Consider the following 20,490-nt stretch of genomic DNA (forward strand, 5'->3'; position numbering starts at 1 on the left):
TTAGTATTTTCAACTTTCGAAGTGAGCTAACTATATCAAGTGGGGTATCATATGAAAGGTCTTCACCTGTACAATGTACATTCTAAAACAGATTTTTATTTATTTTTATGCATCATAGTTTTTGAATTATCGTGCAAAATGTCGAAAAAATACGACTGTAGTACGGAACCCTCATTGCGCGAGCCTGACTCGCACTTGGCCGGTTTTTTATTTAGAACTGGCTGCCTTAAAATTGAAGAGCGTTATATCCATCCATGCGAACGGAGAAAATATATCTCATACCCATAAAGAAACGAATAATTCGCTCTCAGTCGCACAGTATACCCGTGTACAGTGTGCGAGTAAGAGGGAATGATTAGCGCCGCCATTTTACATTCGTTTATTGACACGCATTATGTCTTACAAATTTCAAAGTTGAGTATATAAGTAAAACAACTTTGTGGTACTGCATCGATATATTTCCTATAAGCTTATTTAAGGTATAGTCTAGGAGTTGCTGAGCCCCCACAGCTTCAAGTTGCCGGCGTCCCGCTTCCTCTCCGGGGGCTCCTTGTCCTCGCACGCGAAGGCCAGCAGGTAGCGCGCCGGGTGCCACGCCACCGTGAACGTGGCTGCGGATACCGGGATCTCTGCCACCTTCTCACCTATAAAACAAATATCATTTTAAAAACTTGCCGCTCGCTTCGCTCGTGCTTCTTTCCTACATGAATCACTATTCATGATCAACCCATCGCCGGCTCACTACAAAGCAGGGGTCTCCTCTCAGAGTGAGAAGGGTTTTGGCCATAGTCTACCACGCTGGCCATGTGCGGATTGGTAGACTTCACACACCTTTGCGAACATTATGGAAAACTCTCAGGCATGCAGGTTTCTTCATGATGTTTTCCTTCACCGTTAAAGCGAGTGATATTTAATTACTTAAAACCAACATAATTCCGAAAAGTTAGAGGTGCGTGCCCGGGATCGAACCCCCGACCTCCGATTAGAAGACGGACGTCCTAACCACTAGGCTATAGTCCTACATGATTATTTTAATTAAAAAAAATATGGCGAATTAAAAAAATCTTTAGTATCATATTTTAGTGAATATTTGTTATTTTATTTTTGTAGACATTTCTAGGGTTCCGTACCCGAAGGTTGCCAACGGGACTCTATTACTAAGCTTCCGCTGTCCGTCCGTCCGTCTGTCAGCGGACTATATCTCGTGGACCGTAATAGGTGAGAGTTGAAATTTTCACAAAATATGTACGGTACGCGGCCGAAAGTAATGTACATCGACTTTTAGAAGGAGATAGCAAAATTTATAGAGTACTGTTTGTCGTTGAAACCGACGAAACGACATATAGGTATGAGTGACAGAGATAACGCTCTACAAAGCCGAAATGTCATTCTAATGTCCGATGTACATTACTTTCTGCCATGTACTGTAATCAAGACAATATGCGACTTTTATGCTAAGCAACTGCCTAAGGCAGTGGTCCGACCGCCGACGATGAACGAGAAACGAGTAGAACTAGAAACTTAAACGAGTTGGCGATCAGCGGGAAGCGAGTGTGTAGTTTCGATAGTTTTGTCGTTGGGCTATAAGCAAGTGTGCAAGTGCGACGAGCCATTACTCGCGCCATTCGCCCGCGGTCGCTCAGTCCTGTGCAAACCTGCGCGCGCGTTACACGTGTTCAAGCGAGCGAGCATCGCTGAACGAAAATCGCTGAGCGAATTTATTTTTGAAAGCTCGTCGCTCAGCGATAAAACTAGTAAAGCGAGTCGTCGCCGGCAGTGTAAACAGTCGGAGAGCAACTTTTGATATATGCATCTCCTTCGTTTACACGGAATGTACATTTATTGTGCGTTTCTTGAGAGAAAATCGCCGATAGTTAGTCGTTTTCTCGCCAGCGGTCGGACCACTGCCTTAAGGTGGTGGTCTGTGTTTGAGCCATACCAGTTAGTGTATCTCCTATATCAATGATGTGGTCTTCACTCGCCGACGCCAGCAGGCGCCCGTCGAAACTGAACGACAACGTGCGGACCGGCCACTCTAACCTGACAACAAAACATCATGATCAACCCATCACCCAGCACGGGTCTCCTCTCAGAGTGTGAAGGGTTTGGCCATAGTCTACCACGCTGGCCATGTGCGGATTGGTAGACTTCACACACCTTTGAGAACGTTATGGTGAACTCTCAGGCATGCAGGTTTCCTCACGATGTTTTCCTTCACCGTTAAAGCAAGTGATATTTAATTACTTAAAACACACATAACTCTGAAAAGTTAAAGGTGCGTGCCCGGGATCGAACCCCCGACCTCCGATTAGAAGGCGGACGTCCTAACCACTAGGCTATCAACAAAACATAATGAGTAGTAATAAACATGGAATGTGAGTACTCTACATAATCCTAATATATAAAAGGAAAAGGTGACTGACTGACTGAATGACTGACTGACTGAATGACTGACTGACTGACTGATCTATCAACGTACAGCTCAAACTACTGGACGGATCGGGCTGAAATTTGGCATGCAGATAGCTATTGTGACGTAGGCATCCGCTAAGAAAGGATTTTTGAAAATTCAACTCCTAAAGGGGTGAAATAGGGGTTTGAAATTTGTGTAGTCCACGCGGACGAAGTCGCGAGCATAAGCTAGTATATTCATAAAATACGAGCTATAATATTCAAGAAACATGAGTTACGATATTCATGAAATGTCTATAATATAAAAATGAATCACTAAATGTGTTGCTGATCGCAAATCTCGAGAACATCTGAACCGATTTCGCTAATTCTATTTTTATAATATTCCTTGAAGTACGAGGATGGTTCTTACGGAGAGAAAATTTTTAAAAGTTTGAATCGACTGCTAGGCGGAACGAAGTTCGCCAGGGCAGCTAGTTATTTATAATATTCATGAAAAATCTAAATATACAAAAGGAAAAGGTGACTGACTGACTGATCTATCAACGCAAAGCTCAAACTACTGGACAGATCGAGCTGAAATTTGGTATGTAGCTATTATGACGTAGGACTCTGCTAAGAAAGGATTTCTGAATAGTCCACGCGGACGTAGTCGCGAGCATAAGCTAAACAGTACCCTTATTATAAATGTGAAAGTGTGTTTGTTTGTTGGTTTATTGGTTTGTCCTTCAATCGCGTCGCAACGGTGCAACAGATTGACGTGATTTTTTGCATGGGTATAGATAAAGACCTGAAGAGTTTTTAAGAAGATATACCTACCTAGTACTCGATAGATTGAGATAGCAATCGGGGTATGAGGCGGGGGGACGCCCCGTTCGTCACCCGCGCACGCCCGCACCGGGTTAGCGCAAAAGCTGTGCGGGATATTCTCTCCCCGATTGCCATCTCGACCTGTCGCGGACTACACTCACCTAGAGAATACCCTCAAACAAGCCAGTTCGTTGACATCCCATAGTGACACCAAGGCATCAGCTGACCCCGTGGCGAAGTATCGCCCCGTGGGGTCGTGTTCTATACATATACATGTGCCCGGGTGTGCCTTCAGTACTGTCTGTAGCTCCAGGGTTGGATATCTGTTAACATAAAAAATTTTCCCCTCTATAAAAATCTAGAAAAAAAAAAAAAAAAAAACATTTTTTTCCACAAACATGTTTTCAAAAGCCGGCCAAGTGCGAGTCAGGCTCGCGCACCGAGGGTTCCGTACTACAGTCGTATTTTTTCGACATTTTGCACGATAGATCAATAACTATAATGCATAAAAATCCGTTTTAGAATGTACGGGTAAGCCCATTCATATGATACCCAACTTGGTATAGTTATTTTACTTTGAAAATTGAAAAAACTAATAAATAATTAGTTTTTTCATGAACACATTTTAATTTTTTCTAGTGATGTAACCACAAATTCACGGTTTTCAGATTTTTTCCCCTCATGTCTGCTATAAGACCTACCTTCCTGTCAAATTTCATAGTTCTAGGTCAACGGGAAGTACCCTATAGGTTTCTTGACAGACAGACAACAAAGTGATCCTATAAGCCTAAGGGTTCTGTTTTTTCTTTTGAGGTATGGAACCCTAAAAAACATACAGCGCTAGTTTTCAGCAGCATTCTGTATTACATTTTACAATTTTTTATTTTTTTTTAGTTTAATATATTAATTAGATTTAGATAATAATTAAGGCTTAATCTAGTGCATTTGGACTATTTCCTGTAATGCTAGATTTAAGGAGTTGAATAAATAATAAATAAAATAATAATAAATAATAATAAATAATAATACATAACAGAGAGCGCTATATTAACTTCTTTCTGTAGAGAGAGTAATAAGTATCACTTACGTCAATATATGAACGCATCCAAGACCATTAGTCAAGAAGAATAAATCAGATGTGTTGTTCCATGAGATCTCATTCACTTCAAAGTTAAACTGCTCTTCTGTCACCTGAAAAACACAAATTAAAATAATAATATTAATATAGTGATATATTTTAATCATTTAATCACACTAATATTATAAAGGCGAAAGTTTGTATGTGTGTGACGTGTGTGTATGTTTGTTACTCCTTCACGCAAAAACTACTGGACAGATTTGGCTGAAATTTGGAATGAAGATAGATTATACCCTGGATTAACACATAGGCTACTTTTTATCCCGGAAAATCAAAGAGTTCCTGCGGGATTTTGAAAAATGTAAATCCACGCGGACGAAGTCGCGGGCATCAGCTAGTATGCACATAAGTCTGAAAAGTTAGAGGTGCATGCCCAGGCCCCCAACCTCTGATTCATCATGATCCATCGCAGGCTCACTACAGAGCACAGGTTCTCCTCTCACAGTGAGAAGGGTTTTAGCCATAGTCTACCACGCTGGCCATGTGCGGATTGGTAGACTTCACACATCTTTGAGAACTCTCAGGCATGCAGGTTTCCCCACGATGTTTTCCTTTACCGTTAAAGCAAGTGATATTTAATTAATTAAAACGCACATAACTCTGAAAAGATTGAGGTTGAACCCCCAACTTCTGATTAGAAGGCTGATGTCCTAACCACTAGGCTATCACAGCTTACCTCTGATTAGGAGGCGAAAAATAATACATACTTACAACTTTATAGTTCCTAGCATCTATGAATGAGACTAGGTCCTCCTTGTTCCCCACTGCGATGGTTGCGCCGTTCGGTGACCACGCTATGTTTATGTTTTCACCCTTTGTTGTTATTGTTGCTGCGCACTTGCGGGATCTGTAATTTCCTTAAGACTGCTCTCCATGGTCGCTCCAATTCAAGCATCATCATCATCATCATCAACCGATAGACGTCCACTGCTGGACATAGGTCTCATGTAGGGACTTCCACACGCCACGGTCTTGCGCCGCCGCCATCCAGCGGCTCTCTACGACTCGTCTAATGTCGTCCGCCCACCTAGTGGGGGTCTTCCAACACTGCATCTTCCGGTGCGAGGTCGCCATTCCAGCACCTTGGGACCCCAACGTCTATCGGTTTTACGAACTATGTGCCCTGCCCATTGCCACTTCAGCATCGCAACCCAATGAGCTATGTCAATTCAAGCATGAGAGCATGCTATTTCAATCAACATTTATGGGCGTGACATACTCAAGAGAGAGATTGAATCAACGTTTAGTATTACGTATTTTTTTGCACTTTAGTTTTAAAGTCGCTATGGGTTGACTTGGACACATTATATTATGTGCAGAGATGGGAGGTGGACAGAAACAGTGACAAAATGGACTGGACCACTTGGAAAGCGGAAAGTATTTTTATTTATTTTTATGAATCATAGTTTTTGAATTATTATATAATTCTTTAACCTGAATTATCGTGCAAAATGTCAAAAAAATACGACTGTTGTACAGAACCCTCGGTGCGCGAGCCTGACTCGCACTTGGACGGTTTTCTGAGAGAGTAGAAGTTTTTGCGTAATTGCGGGCTTTTACATTGCCAGGTTTACCTTGTATCCCATATTCGCACAGATTTGTCCCCACTAGCTGTACTCAAGAGATCTGGATGTGACGCGTGCCAACACAACTGGTCTACGGACCCTGTGTGACCTCTGAATACAAAATCTTGCACCTAAAGTAAAGCAGACAAAAATCTTTAACTATAAAGCAAAATATTACCAAGAATGTGCTTGGAATCATTTTATTTAATTACTTGAACAATAATTAACGCCAATAACACAAAAAAAAAACAAAATTGAAACCTTTGTTTATATTTTATAACCTTAAAAATACATCTTGAACTTGAGGTCTTAAAACAGTAGGCACCTATAAAATCTAATAATATGAAGAGTAGTTACCAATCTGCTTCGCTCTAAGTTGAATATAGCTACACTTTTATCAAAAGACCCAGAAGCAAGTCGTCGTCCATCGCAAGACCAACCTACAGAATGCACTTTAGAACTGTGAGAAATGTATTCGCGGACTACATTGTGAGTCGAGAAGTAGCTTCGCAGTTCATTTAAGTCCTCTATTGGAGTTTGAGCTGATTTAGAATCTTTCATTTTGTTAAAATAATATAAAATGAAATCAAAATAAAATTTTGTACACAACACAAATCGCCGGGTAGACTTTTTTAAACATTTACTAGTGATGCGCTCTAATATATTATGATCGTCGACTCGACTGAGATTTCACTTTTGAGCATTAAACAATAATTTTGAGAATTAAACAATAAGTCCATTCTATTTGTGCCATCTAAAATTGACATTTTTAACTAATTTTCTGTTTAATTTTACTTTTAGAGATTAGGTACCTACCGCAGTAAAATCGATTCAAAACCAAAATCGAGTTCAATTTTCAAACCATCTAGACTTATTCAGATTCGAGGATTCATGCATCCCTAGCTTGTCTTTTGTTTTTTTGACAGACAACTATTGCTTTTTTTTAAATGATTATTTTTAGCTCTGGATTCTAGCTTTTTAAAAAATCCGCTAAAATCAAAATCGTCAGTAGATGCATGATCTAGATTCTAGATCATATTTCGCGCATAATGTAGGTACCTATAGGTATTTTTGTTATTTGATAAATAAGAAAGTCATATTTTTAACACATGCACATAGCTCAATAAGTACTTTATTTGACAAGAACCGTTAATAGAATGAAATTAATTCTGGACATATTCTCGCCGCCACACCTTCAGCTGAGTCAAGAAGAAGGCTATCGGCGACAACCACACGGTGTACATGAATGCTATATGCAGGAGCATCTCCTGAAAAAATAAACTACGTATAGTACGCGACAAGTCGAGATGGCAATCCGGGTCGGAACGCGCTGCACACCCTTACAGGCCCCGCGCGGACTGTAATAGTTTGAGAAGAATAACGTTTGACTGCCTCGTTGGTCTAGTGGTTAGTATAGTCGACTGCAAATGACGAGGTCCTGGGTTCTGTTCCCGGGTCTGGAGAGTCGTAAAGCCGTCAGCCCTGCGGCTGATCTCTCTCCGGTCGTGTCAGATTTCCGTCCCATCGGGCTATGAGAGTGCACCTGTTTGCGCGCACACTTGTGCAAATATCTTCCGCGCAGTTGGCTAATCTGTATGGAGATTGACCGCCGTGGCCGAAATTCATTCATCATCATCATCATGATCAACCACTGATCAACCCATCGCGGCTTACTGCAGAGCACGGGTCTCTTTATAGTGAGAATTGTTTTGGGCATAGTCTAGCACGCTGGCCATGTGCGGATTGGTAGACTTCACACACCTATGAGAACATTATGGAGAACTCTCAGGCATGCAGGTTTCCTCACGATGTTTTCCTTCACCGTTTAAGCAAGTGATATTTAATTACATAACGCACATAACTCTGAAAAGTTAAAGGTGCGTGCCCAGGATCGAACCACCTCCACCTTTTCGGTTCACGAGATACAGCCCGCTGACAGACAGAGGGATGGACAGCGGAGGCTTAGTAGGATCCCGTTGGCACCCTTTAGGACAGAACTCAAAGCAGAAGCGTGTCTTACCCCATAGGAACATTTACACCTGGATGGTACTGCTATATGCATGCCAACCTGGGCCCAGCTCCGCTTAGGTACATGAAACTTGGGGAGTTTCGTGCCTCGTAATAGAGTGTATAAATTCTTGCCTAGCATAATAGTATTCGTTCTATTTCAATACAAGGCAACCAAAAAATCAAATTAATAGTCGAAATCATATGTCGAAATTATTGGATTTTGGGGATTTTGACGTCGTCAAAAAATTGACACCATCACCCTTTCGATCCAAAGTTTTTAAAATCAAAAAGGAGTATGAACTCCTTTTTAGGTATAATGAGGAAGTATCTAACCAACGTTCGATAAAATTTTCATAGATGGCGCTAAATTACTAACACCACTAAAAACGAAAAATAATAGGTACCTATTTTTATGCTTTAAAGCAATTTAATGTTTAGGTCGTGTCAATCAATGACATAGATGAAGAGTAAGAGCTAACGTGCACTGCAGTTTTCCTCATGTTTCGTCGCCACAAAATCTGTGAACTATAATAAAGTTATTAATTAATTTTGCATCGGGGAATAAACGTAAGGATTGACTTGACCTAAAGCATAGATCATATAGATATAGGTATTAATGGTGTTAGTAATTTAGCGCCATCTATGAAAATTTCAGCTCGTCCTCCCAACGTCTTTGCTGCCGACCTTTGGTTCTTTTCCCGTCTCGTGGGTACCACTGGGTCACTAGGGTACTCCACTTTTCGTGGGTGTCTCGGAGCGTATGACCTACCCACCTCCACTTCAGCTGATCCATCCTGGTTAGTATATCTGTGACCCTGGTCCATTCTTGGAGAAGGGTGGCACAATACCGGAAGCACTGGCGAGAGTTGGAGGAGGCCTTTGCCGCGAGGCACTCAGAGCTAAGAGACTTTTTGTGATGCAAACAACTGTATTATATATTTTAGCGTTTAAACTACCGTGAGTGATTTCCATTCTAAATACTATCTGTCCCGGCTTTACTCATGTGTGTAGTCGACGTTAGCCCGACTAGTTTCGAACCCATACGGGGTCCTTTTTCAAGGGAGTCCGTTCGCGAAACTAGTCGGGCTAACGTCGACTACACACGTGAGTAAAGCCGGGACAGATAGTATTTAGAATGTATTATATATATTTTTTGATTGTAGTTACTATGAAATAAAGGCTATTTTTATATTTTATGAAAATTTTATCGAACGTTGCCCTGAAACTTCCTCATTTACGAATTTTGGAATGGTTCAATGGGAATAGGTCAGTAATATAGGTAAAAGTAAAAATAAATAGTAATTTTATGCCTGAAAATAAATTAAGTGTATTATTTACAACAATAATTAATTATTTACATAGATAGTAAGTATGACCTTAATATACCAAAAGGAGTGTTCCACTTTATGGCAGTTTTTATTAAACACATACCCCTTTGGTTTCTACACGGCATCGCACCGGAACGCTTAATCGCTTGGCGGCACGCTTTTGTCGGTAGATTGGTAACACTAGCCGAATCCTGACCAGACGAGAGGAAATTTAGAAATTATGAAAATTCCAAATTTCCACTGCCAGGAATCGAAACCAGGGCCTCCAACGCGCCACGGCTAGGTTTTCGGGATCAGTACCCTAAATATCGGTTTATAAAAAAGGGTTGATATTGTGAGCCCTACCGGTCCTACCTAACATTTCATTTTCCCAATAGTGAAATTTCTTATAAAGGGTGAAATTCGAACAATTTGCCAGAGCAGCACACTCGTTTATAACAAAAAAAAAACTTTTTGGAGTGTTCTCCCCCAGTTCCAAATCAAAGACGTTGGTCGCTTGTTTAGCGACACAATAATTGTTCGATTTATAAGTTTTCGACCAATACCCAAACATTTTTATGTCTCTATTTCGTACAAGATATTCTTTTGATGTTTCCCTCCTGTGATGTAATCTCTTTTTTAACTTGACACGTCTTATTGGAATGTCAGTGTCGGATTCATTCGACTCCCTGCCTTCACCGGTATCATTTTGGTGCAAAGGTTTATCATTTTCATTGAAATCACGGAATTCCGCAATTTTCTTATCAATTATATCATTCATATCTGGATCATTATCAATTTTGGAGAAATCAAAATCGTCAGATTCATCGTTAAACTTCACGTATAATTGCTTGATGTCATGTGTTTTCGGATCAAACTTTGGTTCAGTTTGGGGCAACAACTCTTCGATATTAAATTCGCCGTCATCATTATCGATTTCACTATTCGCTGTGTCTTGGCTATTACCTTCATGGAAGGATGTAATCTGATCATCGTCTACAACATTTGCATCATTTTGGAGGTCTTCATTGACGTTATTTTGATTTTGTGTATCTATTTCTTCTGTGTGATTATTAAGTGTCTCTTCTGTGATGTTATTTAGTGCATCATCGCCAATATTACATTCTGCCTGAATTTGAGCAGTTTCAATAGCATTTTTTACATGCTCAGATATTTCTAGTAACACGTCACTGTGTATATTTTCGTAATAGGCATTGATTAGTCCCAGTGTCTTTTTCTTTGCCTCCCCTGACTTCACTCTATCGACAGATCTCTTTTTTTTTGGAGGGCTTAATCCAGCTTCAGTCTTTTCAAAAATTTTCCTTTTCAAGGGTCTATCGTTTTCTTTATCTTTCTGTACGCGTATTTTGTACTTTTTACAAACTATCTCTATCAATTCTTGTATAACCTTCTCTCTGTCAAAAGTTGATGGTTCGACAACCCTTTCAGGGAACGAAATTTCACTGACAGTATCGTGGATATCGATTTTACTATCGTATATATTGGTGTAACTATCGTGTACATTGATGTTACTCTCATGCCTATCAGTTTCACTATCGTCCATATTTGTTTTAAAATTAAATATAATTTCATCTTCTAGGTCATTTTTGTTAACATTTTTTTTCGTTATTTTCAAATTGTTAAAATCATCATCGAATATGGACAGTCCTTCATCTTCTTCTTCAATGACGTCACACGTTTCTTCCGTTTCTTCATTGGAATCAATGGCGTCATACATTTCTACAGTTTCTTCATCTGACTCATGTTTTGAATCTTCATCCAACAGTCCACTTTCATCTGTTTCGGTTTCGGATAGTTCGCTACTGGAATCATTATCATCATCTGATACACTGTCATCTATTTCTGTTTCAGATGTCATTTTACTACTAGAATCGATATCATCATCCGACCAGGTTTTATTTGTTTCCGTTTCGGATGTCAGTTCACTAGTAGAATCATTTTCACTATCTGATTTGCTTTTGTCCGTTTCCGTTTCGGACATGAGTTCATTAATGGAATTAGTACCATTATTTTTTCTATTTTTATTTAACTTGATAACATGTTTTATCTCAGGAGGTTTGGTCTTAAGCCAATTTTTATTGTCACAATTTCTCACTACAACCATCTTAGTGTCCCCTACATAGGGTAAATAATTACCAACTATTAAATATGGATTTACAGTTTTATTTATTTCATCTACTCCTTCATTATTCATGTTACATCCAGGGAATTTCAAGTCTCGCGTAGCATATTTAAGAGAATACTGAGTGAAATCTTCACAAAGCCGTAATTTTAATTCAACATCGTCAACATGATCTCTTATAACTTCTGTATAAGTTGTCATAGGAGTAACAGTAACAGGAAATTCTTTCTTAGGAATTACGCGGGTATCATCGTTAGGTATTTTGTTCAAAAGATCCATAGCTACGTCGTAGCTTAAACTCATAATTTGTGTCTTCCTCTGACCCGAATGCTCCATTAAGACGCCATCATCTGCGGGAAAATTATACTGACGCGCCAAAGGTAAGTAATATTTACATAAGATCATCTTCCTAGTCTGCATGAACATGTACCATTCTCTAAATGAAAACAACCTATTTGTGGGTTCCGAGTGCATGCCAAGTTTATAAAACTTCAGATAATCTTGTTCACGATTTATTTCGTCGACCGCATCGGATAACTTATTCTCGTAGTCGTCGTCTAACCCGAAGCACATTTTTAGAGCTAATAAAATATAAGACATACAAAAGGCTTCATAATCTGGTACACTAACCGGACGTCGCAAACTCGCCTCGTCCACTTCTAAGAAATCACATGGCAACGATCTGGTTAAGGATAAGACTAAATCCTTAAAATCGTTTGGAAGGCACAACTCTGTAATATAGTTGTCTATGATTTTGTTCAAGTCAGGTACTAAAGGTAAACCTAAGTCTAACCGTTTGATAAGTTCGAAAGATAATGCGCGAATTCTCCGTTGTTTGCAAGCACTCATTGAAGTGTAGGTGCTGACTTCGAATTGCTTACGATTGGGTATTAACTTGAATGGTATTTCTTTGGGAATAAACTTCAAACAATCGAAGACACTTAAATGTCCCTCTCTTATAAACTGAAACAAGTGGCCCAATTGTATGTCACTTCTATCTAAGTTCAAGGCTGTGTATAGTATAGCTAGGAACAAAGAACAGGTAATTTTGGTAATGCCCATTCTAACTTTTACATTTTTCTTTTTTTTCTTTCCTTCGTCGCATTCTGAATCCTCATATTCATCGTCAGTGTCATCTTCATTTGATTCTTTTTCGTCTTCTTCATTTGAAGACTTATTTTCAAACATTGTGGCTCTGGAAGCAAACCAAAATGAATAGATTGAGTGCCAGTTCATATTGCATAGTCTTTCTAGCTCAAGCTAGAAGCGTTGCTATCTTAGCTTGAGCTTCAGCTAAGCTTGTCATATAAAAATATTTTTCACCCCCAATGCGCGGGTGAAAAATTAAAAAAAATTACAAAAATAAAGAAATTTATTTATTTGGTGAGGTAAGGTGGAGAATACTTACCTTTTTCCTTCCAGCGGGCAAATAAGGGGTAGGAGAAGGATGGCCCTCCCCTACAGTATAAGATAAGATTCGGGCGCCAGCCAGCCGGAGGAACGACGCACGGATAGCCGAGCAGAGGCCTGAACCTTTAATCTCAAGGCAGGGATTTCGGGCCTACTCCGTCGTGGACTCTCTCACGAGACGACAAATGTCAGATAAATATGTTGGAGGATCAAAACAATGAAAAATTGTAAAAGTTTTTGAATTATAATATAATTTTCTATTTAAAATAAATTACTATGAATAGCGTCCCTACGTTCCTTGCCTTATCTTAATTCTACGAAATATAGGTACCCTTTACATTATTAAATATTAGACCTAGGGTTATGAAAAATTTGTACTAAAATTAATAAAATATATCGTTCGCCACGCACCGGAGGATATTTTAAAGAGTCCACTGATTAAGATTTATAAACCGACACACTAGATCTTCGGATGCAGGCCGATTTGTGTGAAGGGACATTTCAACACCATGTTCTAATCAGGTTCCACAAACACATATTTTTGAAGCAAATCACCTCATAGTGCGATAAATAGGGAAACACAAGGGGAACACATGGGGAACACAGGGGAACAGCTGCAACAAGAAAATTCTAGTTAGTATATAATTTTCTTGTTGAAAATTGTATGGCGCAATGAGGTTATACAATTTGGATACTTACCGCATTAGCGCTGTTATTTCATAATATCCATATTAAGGTGAAGCCTTCAAGGCCGAAATTACTGCTTTCTAGGCATTTCGCCACAAAACGTCTCATATTTCATAAAAATCCGGAGAGAGCCGAATATCACGTACGAATTTTGGAAGAAAAGTGACAAGTCATTAGTCATGTCAAATGTCTTCCATCAATTACTATAAATTTCGTTTAAAAAAAAAACAACTGTCAAAACACTGATCTATGGTCTCCTTGAAGATAATAATGGGTAGAGGTTATGTTACCGATGTAAACAAATGCCTGTCAGTGTCAAAATTCTATTGCAAAATAAAAAGGAAAACAATTATAATAAAGGTGTAACGAGACCGTCTAGGTACACGTTACAATTTCCCCTTTCTAGAGAAAAAGAAAAAAAAAATTTTTTTTCTTTACCCTTAACAATCCTGTAAGGCAAAAACGAAGGGAACTACCAAACAAAAGAAGAATTAAATATCTAAATTCATTCAAGCCAAAACGACCAAATAATCTTTAATAAATACGGATTGAGAAGCAATCCTTCAAAGCAAAAAAAATTATCTTAAACTAAAATTGCATAGTATTGGCATTCAACTGACCAGACACGTAGCACCAACGCTGTGAAATGGTAAGCCAAACTAGCGAAGAAGAGAAGAAAACTTTCTAAAGAGTGTGTGATTAGAATTGGCATTCTACTGACCAGATCACTAAGCACTAACGCCGTGAAATGATAAACCAATCTAACACAACACTTAGCCTAAACAAAAAGAGTCTAGAGTTAGTCTGCACCCGTTCAACCCGCTGAAGCACCCTCGCCGCGCATTGACGAACTAACCTAGCTAAAGGGTTTTCGGAATGGTCTGCAACTGGACAAAGCACTGGGCACCCTCGCCGCGCAGTGTCGAACCACCCAAAATGATGCACTACAAAAGAGCGACATCCAAAACACCGTCCTGCCTAAGCAAGGACATAGCATACATGTCCACATGTGTGAGACAAGGCTGAATATGAGTACTAAAGACCCATCCAAAAGAAAATATTTACATCCACTTGCCCGTTAAACAGACACAAGCAGGAGGATAACATGGAGCATGTGCCAACCATGATCCCACAAAAGATCTGTACATATGTACAAAACTACTTGACTGATTAAAACAGAAACAAGCAGGAGGATAATACGGGGCATGTGCTAAACCGTAATCCCACATAAAAACAACTGTACATATTTACAACAAAATAAGGTAATACGGTGCAAACAAAGACAACCGCAACCAAAAATAAGTATAGGATTGACAAAGGAGCCAAAAATCCTATACAAAATGAGCCCTTATAAAAGAACTACAAAGATAAAAATGTACAATATATACACATAAGGTAGTGCGGGGCAACTGCATAGCCGCAAGCTACAAAAGGATAGGATTGACAAAATAGCCAAAAATCCTATAAAATCAGTAGGACTGACAAGGAGTGTCAAAGAATCCTACTCAAAATGATTAGTCCTTATTGTGTTAGCTTCTGTTTAGTCCTTTTCAAAATAAAATTAATTTTAAGTTTTAATTTTGTCAAATTTTAAGAATATCTTTTATATGGTATCTACCTGTACTATTCTTTGCCAAATCTTTCAATATATAAACAGTATTTGAAATTTTCTTTATTATTTTACATTTAACAAATCTAGGAGCTAATTTAGCTGAAAAGAACGAAGCAGCATTGGATTGCACAAAGTTGCGCCTCCAAACTATGTCTCCAACACAATAAGAAATGACTTTTCTTCCCACATTGTAGTATTTGGCATTACGTCTATATGATTTAGCCAAATTACTAACAGTTTTATCAAAAATATTACTCAAAGTAAGAAGTGCGTCCGAATAATCAGAACGACTACCAATAACTAACTCTGAAGGATCAGAGATAGAATTAAATTTATGTAGGGACCCATCGAGGAAAACTTCCCTACCAAACATAAGAAAATTAGGTGTGTATCCGGTAACTAGATTAATAGTGCCATTAATAGCTGCCTGTATATGGGGCAAATATTTAGACCAGGTTCTATGATCGTTCTCAACATAGCATGCTATACAAGTTTCAATAGTCTTATTAAAGCGTTCAACTGGGTTATTCTGAGGGGTATACAAAGTGTTATAAAATAATTTTGGAATGTTATATTCTTTAGCAAAGTGTTTAAAAGCTCTAGAGGTCATCTGAACTCCATTGTCAAGTATGCAAATCTTCGGAACGCCAAATTTCAAGAAAATTTCCTTTTGTAATAAGTTAATTATTGTTCCAGTAGTTGCTTTACGCATGGGTAAGATCCAACAAAATTTAGAAAAAACATCTACCACGGTAAGTATGTAAACATAACCTGTATAAGATCTCGGCAATGGACCTACAATATCAAGAGACAACATAGTCATGGGACGATCGACCAATTTAGGGTTAGACATGAAACCTAAAGGAGCTGAAGTTGAATGTTTATATGCTTTACACTTATCACATCTATTTATATAATCTTTGACATCTTTGAACATTCTAGGCCAAAAGTAATGCATTCGCAATTTTTCTATGGTTTTATGAATACCAAAATGAACCGAATTTAAATCATCATGATTATTTCTAATAGTTTCTAAAATATTTTCTCTAGGTATTACTATTTTCCAAGCTAAATTTTGATTTAAAATAGATTTAGGCTTAACATATTTATACAAGGTATCATTTTCTACTTTATAAGTTTTAAATTTTGAAGGATGTTTCTGGCATTCTACAAAAATTTTAGAATACCATGGATCATGGATATCCTCTGGACATGATACAATTTCAGCAATTTCTATACGAGATAAAGCATCAGGGACTGTATGACTACTACCTTTTTTGTGAATAATATTAAATTTATACTGTGACAAACGAGTGGACCATCTAGCTAACCTACCAGAGGGGTTAGTTAAATTCATCAACCATTTTAAACTGACATGATCAGTGACTACTGTAAATTCCGTACCTTCCACGTAGGGTCGAAAATGTTCAATTGATAACAAAACAGCTAAAAGTTCTCTCTCAGTGACGCTATAATTCTGTTCAGCTTTAGATAATAATTTAGAAAAGTAGGCAATAGGATGTTGTTGACCTGAGTCATCGTCTTGCATCAGAACGTTAATTAATTTAGTTAAGGGTAAAAAGTTCGAAATAAATCATCTGTAATAATAAAATCTATGTGACAAAACAGTTTGTTATCAAAATCTGTCCAAATAACCGATCAGAAAGTCTTGTAATTCGACGGTGCATTTATCACATCAAATGACATCCTAACGAATCCAAACAACCACGACCTAGGACTACAAACATGGTCTAGTCAATGAAATTCAAAAAAAAAAAGTAAAATAAGTAGGTAAGTATAAAATTTAGAAAGGAAGAAATCATTTTCTTGTAAATGAACAATGAAATTCTCCGTTTTTAAATTTGGATAAAATGTCAAAATAATATAAAAGTCAAAACCAAGGATGATGTCAATAAAATATTAAAGTTGTTATTTGTCGCTGTGCACCTTACATTTTCCAAGAAAATTGGCCACGACGACTCCTATATAGTATTAAGGTTAAATTTCCTAAGAGGAAATATACCTATTTAGGTAGTTGGCATTAAGGGCAATATGATTAAGAACTCTAAAAGACAAAGACTTACCAAGAAAATATGTTAAGTTAAATTTTGAAGATTGAAATGCTTGTTTACATAATAATTACTTACAATTTGTGATGAACTATACTCCGTTCCAGACATACTAATAGAATCTTGACCGAACATGGTAATGTTTACAAAATCTATAGATATACAAAGCTTTATCATTAAATTTCACTCGCAATAGATAATAAGTAATACACAATATACCTCAAAATAAGCTACGCTTGATTAACATGAAAGAACACTTAAATTAGCTATGCTAGGACAAACATCTTAGTATCTAGGCATACAATAAATAGGTTACACGGTTACAATACACCTTAAAATATTACAAAACACTAAGTAAGACAAGAACGACGGCAATTAAAATATTGATCCACCAAACCATGAGAATCAACACGACTAGGATCCCAAAAAAGAATCAGGTCTCTGTTCCAGGGCGACAAATGTCATATAAAAATATTTTAGTGGATCAAATCAAAAAAAGGATTTGAATTATTTTCTATTTATTTTATATTTAAAATAAATTACTATGAATAGCGTCCCTACGTTCCTTGCCTTATCTTAATTCTACGAAATATAGGTACCCTTTACATTATTAAATATTAGACCTAGGGTTATGAAAAATTTGTACTAAAATTAATAAAATATATCGTTCGCCACGCACCGGAGGATATTTTAAAGAGTCCACTGATTAAGATTTATAAACCGACACACTAAATCTTCGGATGCAGGCCGATTTGTGTGAAGGGACATTTCAACACCATGTTCTAATCAGGTTCCACAAACACATATTTTTGAAGCAAATCACCTCATAGTGCGATAAATAGGGAAACACAAGGGGAACACATGGGGAACACAGGGGAACAGCTGCAACAAGAAAATTCTAGTTAGTATATAATTTTCTTGTTGAAAATTGTATGGCGCAATGAGGTTATACAATTTGGATACTTACCGCATTAGCGCTGTTATTTCATAATATCCATATTAAGGTGAAGCCTTCAAGGCCGAAATTACTGCTTTCTAGGCATTTCGCCACAAAACGTCTCATATTTCATAAAAATCCGGAGAGAGCCGAATATCACGTACGAATTTTGGAAGAAAAGTGACAAGTCATTAGTCATGTCAAATGTCTTCCATCAATTACTATAAATTTCGTTTAAAAAAAAAACAACTGTCAAAACACTGATCTATGGTCTCCTTGAAGATAATAATGGGTAGAGGTTATGTTACCGATGTAAACAAATGCCTGTCAGTGTCAAAATTCTATTGCAAAATAAAAAGGAAAACAATTATAATAAAGGTGTAACGAGACCGTCTAGGTACACGTTACAAGCTGTCAGGTAATTTTTAAAATTCATTCGAATTTTTGAAAATAATAATAGATTACCAATTTTTTTTTAAATAAAAATAGCGAGCAAACAAGCAGGCATGTCATCTGATGGTAAGTGATTACTGCCGCCCATGAACAATTGCAGTACCAGAGGAACCGCCAATGTGTTGCCTGCCTTTCAGTAATGAATTTGTAGGTATGCCACTCACTCCACTTAGTGAAGACAGGCAGACGGACGGACGAACAGCAGAGGCTTAGCAATAAGATACCATTAGCATCCTTTGGGTATAGGACCCTTAAAAGTAAAAGTACTTACTCTGGTTCATCCTTTGTCTGATATGTCTTGATGTATCGCAGCCATATCCAAAGCACTTTCCTTTTGACCGTCGGTTTTGCCCCGACCACTAATCTGCCAAACTGGATAGGATGAAGTTGTAGGCATGCCACTTACACCATTCTCCACTCAGTGATGACAGACAGATAGACGGACGGACGAACAGCAGAGGCTTAGCAATAAGATACAGTTAGCATCTTTCGGGTACGGGACCCTAAAAAGTAACAGTACTTACTCTGGTTCGTCCTTTGTCTGATATGTCTTGATGTATCGCAGCCATATCCAAAGCACTTTCCTTTTGACCGTCGGTTTTGCCCCAACCATTAAGAGTTCATCTGCCAAACTGGATAGGATGAAGTTGTAGGCGTGCCACTTACACCATTCTCCACTCACTGAAAACATTATTCATACTAGAAAGAAGAAAGAAAGGAGAAGAAGCACCGCAATAAACTATGTCCTGTGTATGACATAGTTTAATGCGGCGCTTCTTCTGCTTGAAGTCTTTTAACTTTCATCATCATCATCATCAACCGATAGACTCCACAGCTGGACATAGGTCTCTTGTAGGGACTTCCACACGCCACGGTCTTGCACCGCCTGAATCCAGCAGCTCCCTGCGACTCATCTGATGTCGTCCGTCCACCTTGTGGGGGGTCTTCCAACACTGCATCGTCCCGTGCGAGGTCGCCATTCTAGCACCTTAAGACCCCAATGTCTATCAGTTTTATGAACTATGTACTCTGCCCATTGCCACTTCAGCTTTGCAACCCGTTGAGCTATGTCGGTTACTCTAGTTCTCCTATGGATCTCCTCATTATTTGATCACGTAGAGAAACTCCAACTAAAAAGTCTCAACTAAGCATAAATGCTATATGTCTTGCACATGTACAAAGAACATGCAGCGCTGGTTTTCAGCAGGAACCCCGATTCGAAAGTGTTCTGTCTGTCTGTTACCTTTTACTGGCCCATTAGTTTAAACGATTTTGACAAAATTTAGTTTAGAGTTAGATAGTTTGCATCCCAGGGGCTAGAGCTAGAAACAGTCTCAAGTTTTCATGTTTGGTTTGCGTTGTGAAATTAGAACTACTTAACTAAAATTATCATGAATTCCTTTTTTTTGGTTATTTTAAATTAAATTGAATGAATTTCAATTAAATTGAATTAGCTTAAGGAATTGACCGTGCCTATCCACTAGAAACATAAAGAAGAAAGGACAAAGGTTACAAGTTAAGATGTCTTACTCTGAAAAGCATCCTTCAGAACTGTACTGAACTTCTTATGGTCCGACCCCTTGCCACCCATTTCGTCACCTATAGTTTTCTCCATAATAGTCTCCCTGACATTCGTATCTTGGGTGCCACACTCCACGCAGTAATAGAATCCATCTACGAGATTCAAATCTGTACAACCGCAGATTTGGCAAGGAGTTGAAGACATCTTCACTGTTTCATTTGCTTTCAAGCTCGGAAGAGAGTATTATTGGCTTTATTTATCGTTTTTTTTTAATTAAAATGTAAAACGTTCTTTTCTTATTATGAGGAGCGCAACACGTGAAAAACAGGTGCATGTTTTGAAAATTTCAATGTGATTTCAATCACAGATTCCAATCTTTAATCAATTCAAATATTCCAAATATTGAAATTGGTAC

General features: G+C 38.2%; 2 protein-coding genes across 4 annotated transcripts; both read right to left on the reverse strand.

The window, feature by feature from the left end:
- Positions 1 to 436: 436 nt before the first annotated feature.
- tex (THO complex 3 homolog tex) lies at positions 437 to 6,576 on the reverse strand. Of its 2 annotated transcripts, none has more exons than XM_069506990.1 (7): positions 6,283 to 6,576; positions 5,935 to 6,056; positions 5,060 to 5,207; positions 4,310 to 4,413; positions 3,384 to 3,545; positions 1,940 to 2,040; positions 437 to 644 (listed from the first exon to the last, which is right to left on the reverse strand). In XM_069506990.1, the coding sequence occupies exons 1-7, from the start codon at positions 6,484 to 6,486 to the stop codon at positions 487 to 489; spliced, it is 999 nt and encodes a 332-aa protein (XP_069363091.1). In that variant the 5' UTR covers positions 6,487 to 6,576; the 3' UTR covers positions 437 to 486. The 2 variants fall into 2 exon arrangements, with proteins under 2 accessions (XP_069363091.1, XP_034837365.1); XM_034981474.2 differs by having other exon boundaries at positions 5,072 to 5,207; positions 6,283 to 6,575.
- A 2,664-nt stretch (positions 6,577 to 9,240) lies between these two features.
- On the reverse strand, positions 9,241 to 20,490 carry TAF1B (TATA box-binding protein-associated factor RNA polymerase I subunit B). 2 transcript variants are annotated; one of them, XM_034981173.2, is made up of 3 exons: positions 20,084 to 20,490; positions 19,078 to 19,234; positions 9,241 to 12,580 (listed from the first exon to the last, which is right to left on the reverse strand). In XM_034981173.2, exons 1-3 carry the CDS (start codon positions 20,277 to 20,279, stop codon positions 9,577 to 9,579), a joined length of 3,357 nt encoding a protein of 1,118 aa, XP_034837064.2. In that variant the 5' UTR covers positions 20,280 to 20,490; the 3' UTR covers positions 9,241 to 9,576. The 2 variants fall into 2 exon arrangements, with proteins under 2 accessions (XP_034837064.2, XP_069362934.1); XM_069506833.1 differs by lacking the exons at positions 19,078 to 19,234; positions 20,084 to 20,490 and adding an exon at positions 18,825 to 18,970.

The sequence above is a fragment of the Maniola hyperantus genome, chromosome 24, assembly GCF_902806685.2.
Source record: "Maniola hyperantus chromosome 24, iAphHyp1.2, whole genome shotgun sequence".
NCBI classification, from domain to species: Eukaryota; Metazoa; Arthropoda; class Insecta; order Lepidoptera; family Nymphalidae; genus Maniola; species Maniola hyperantus.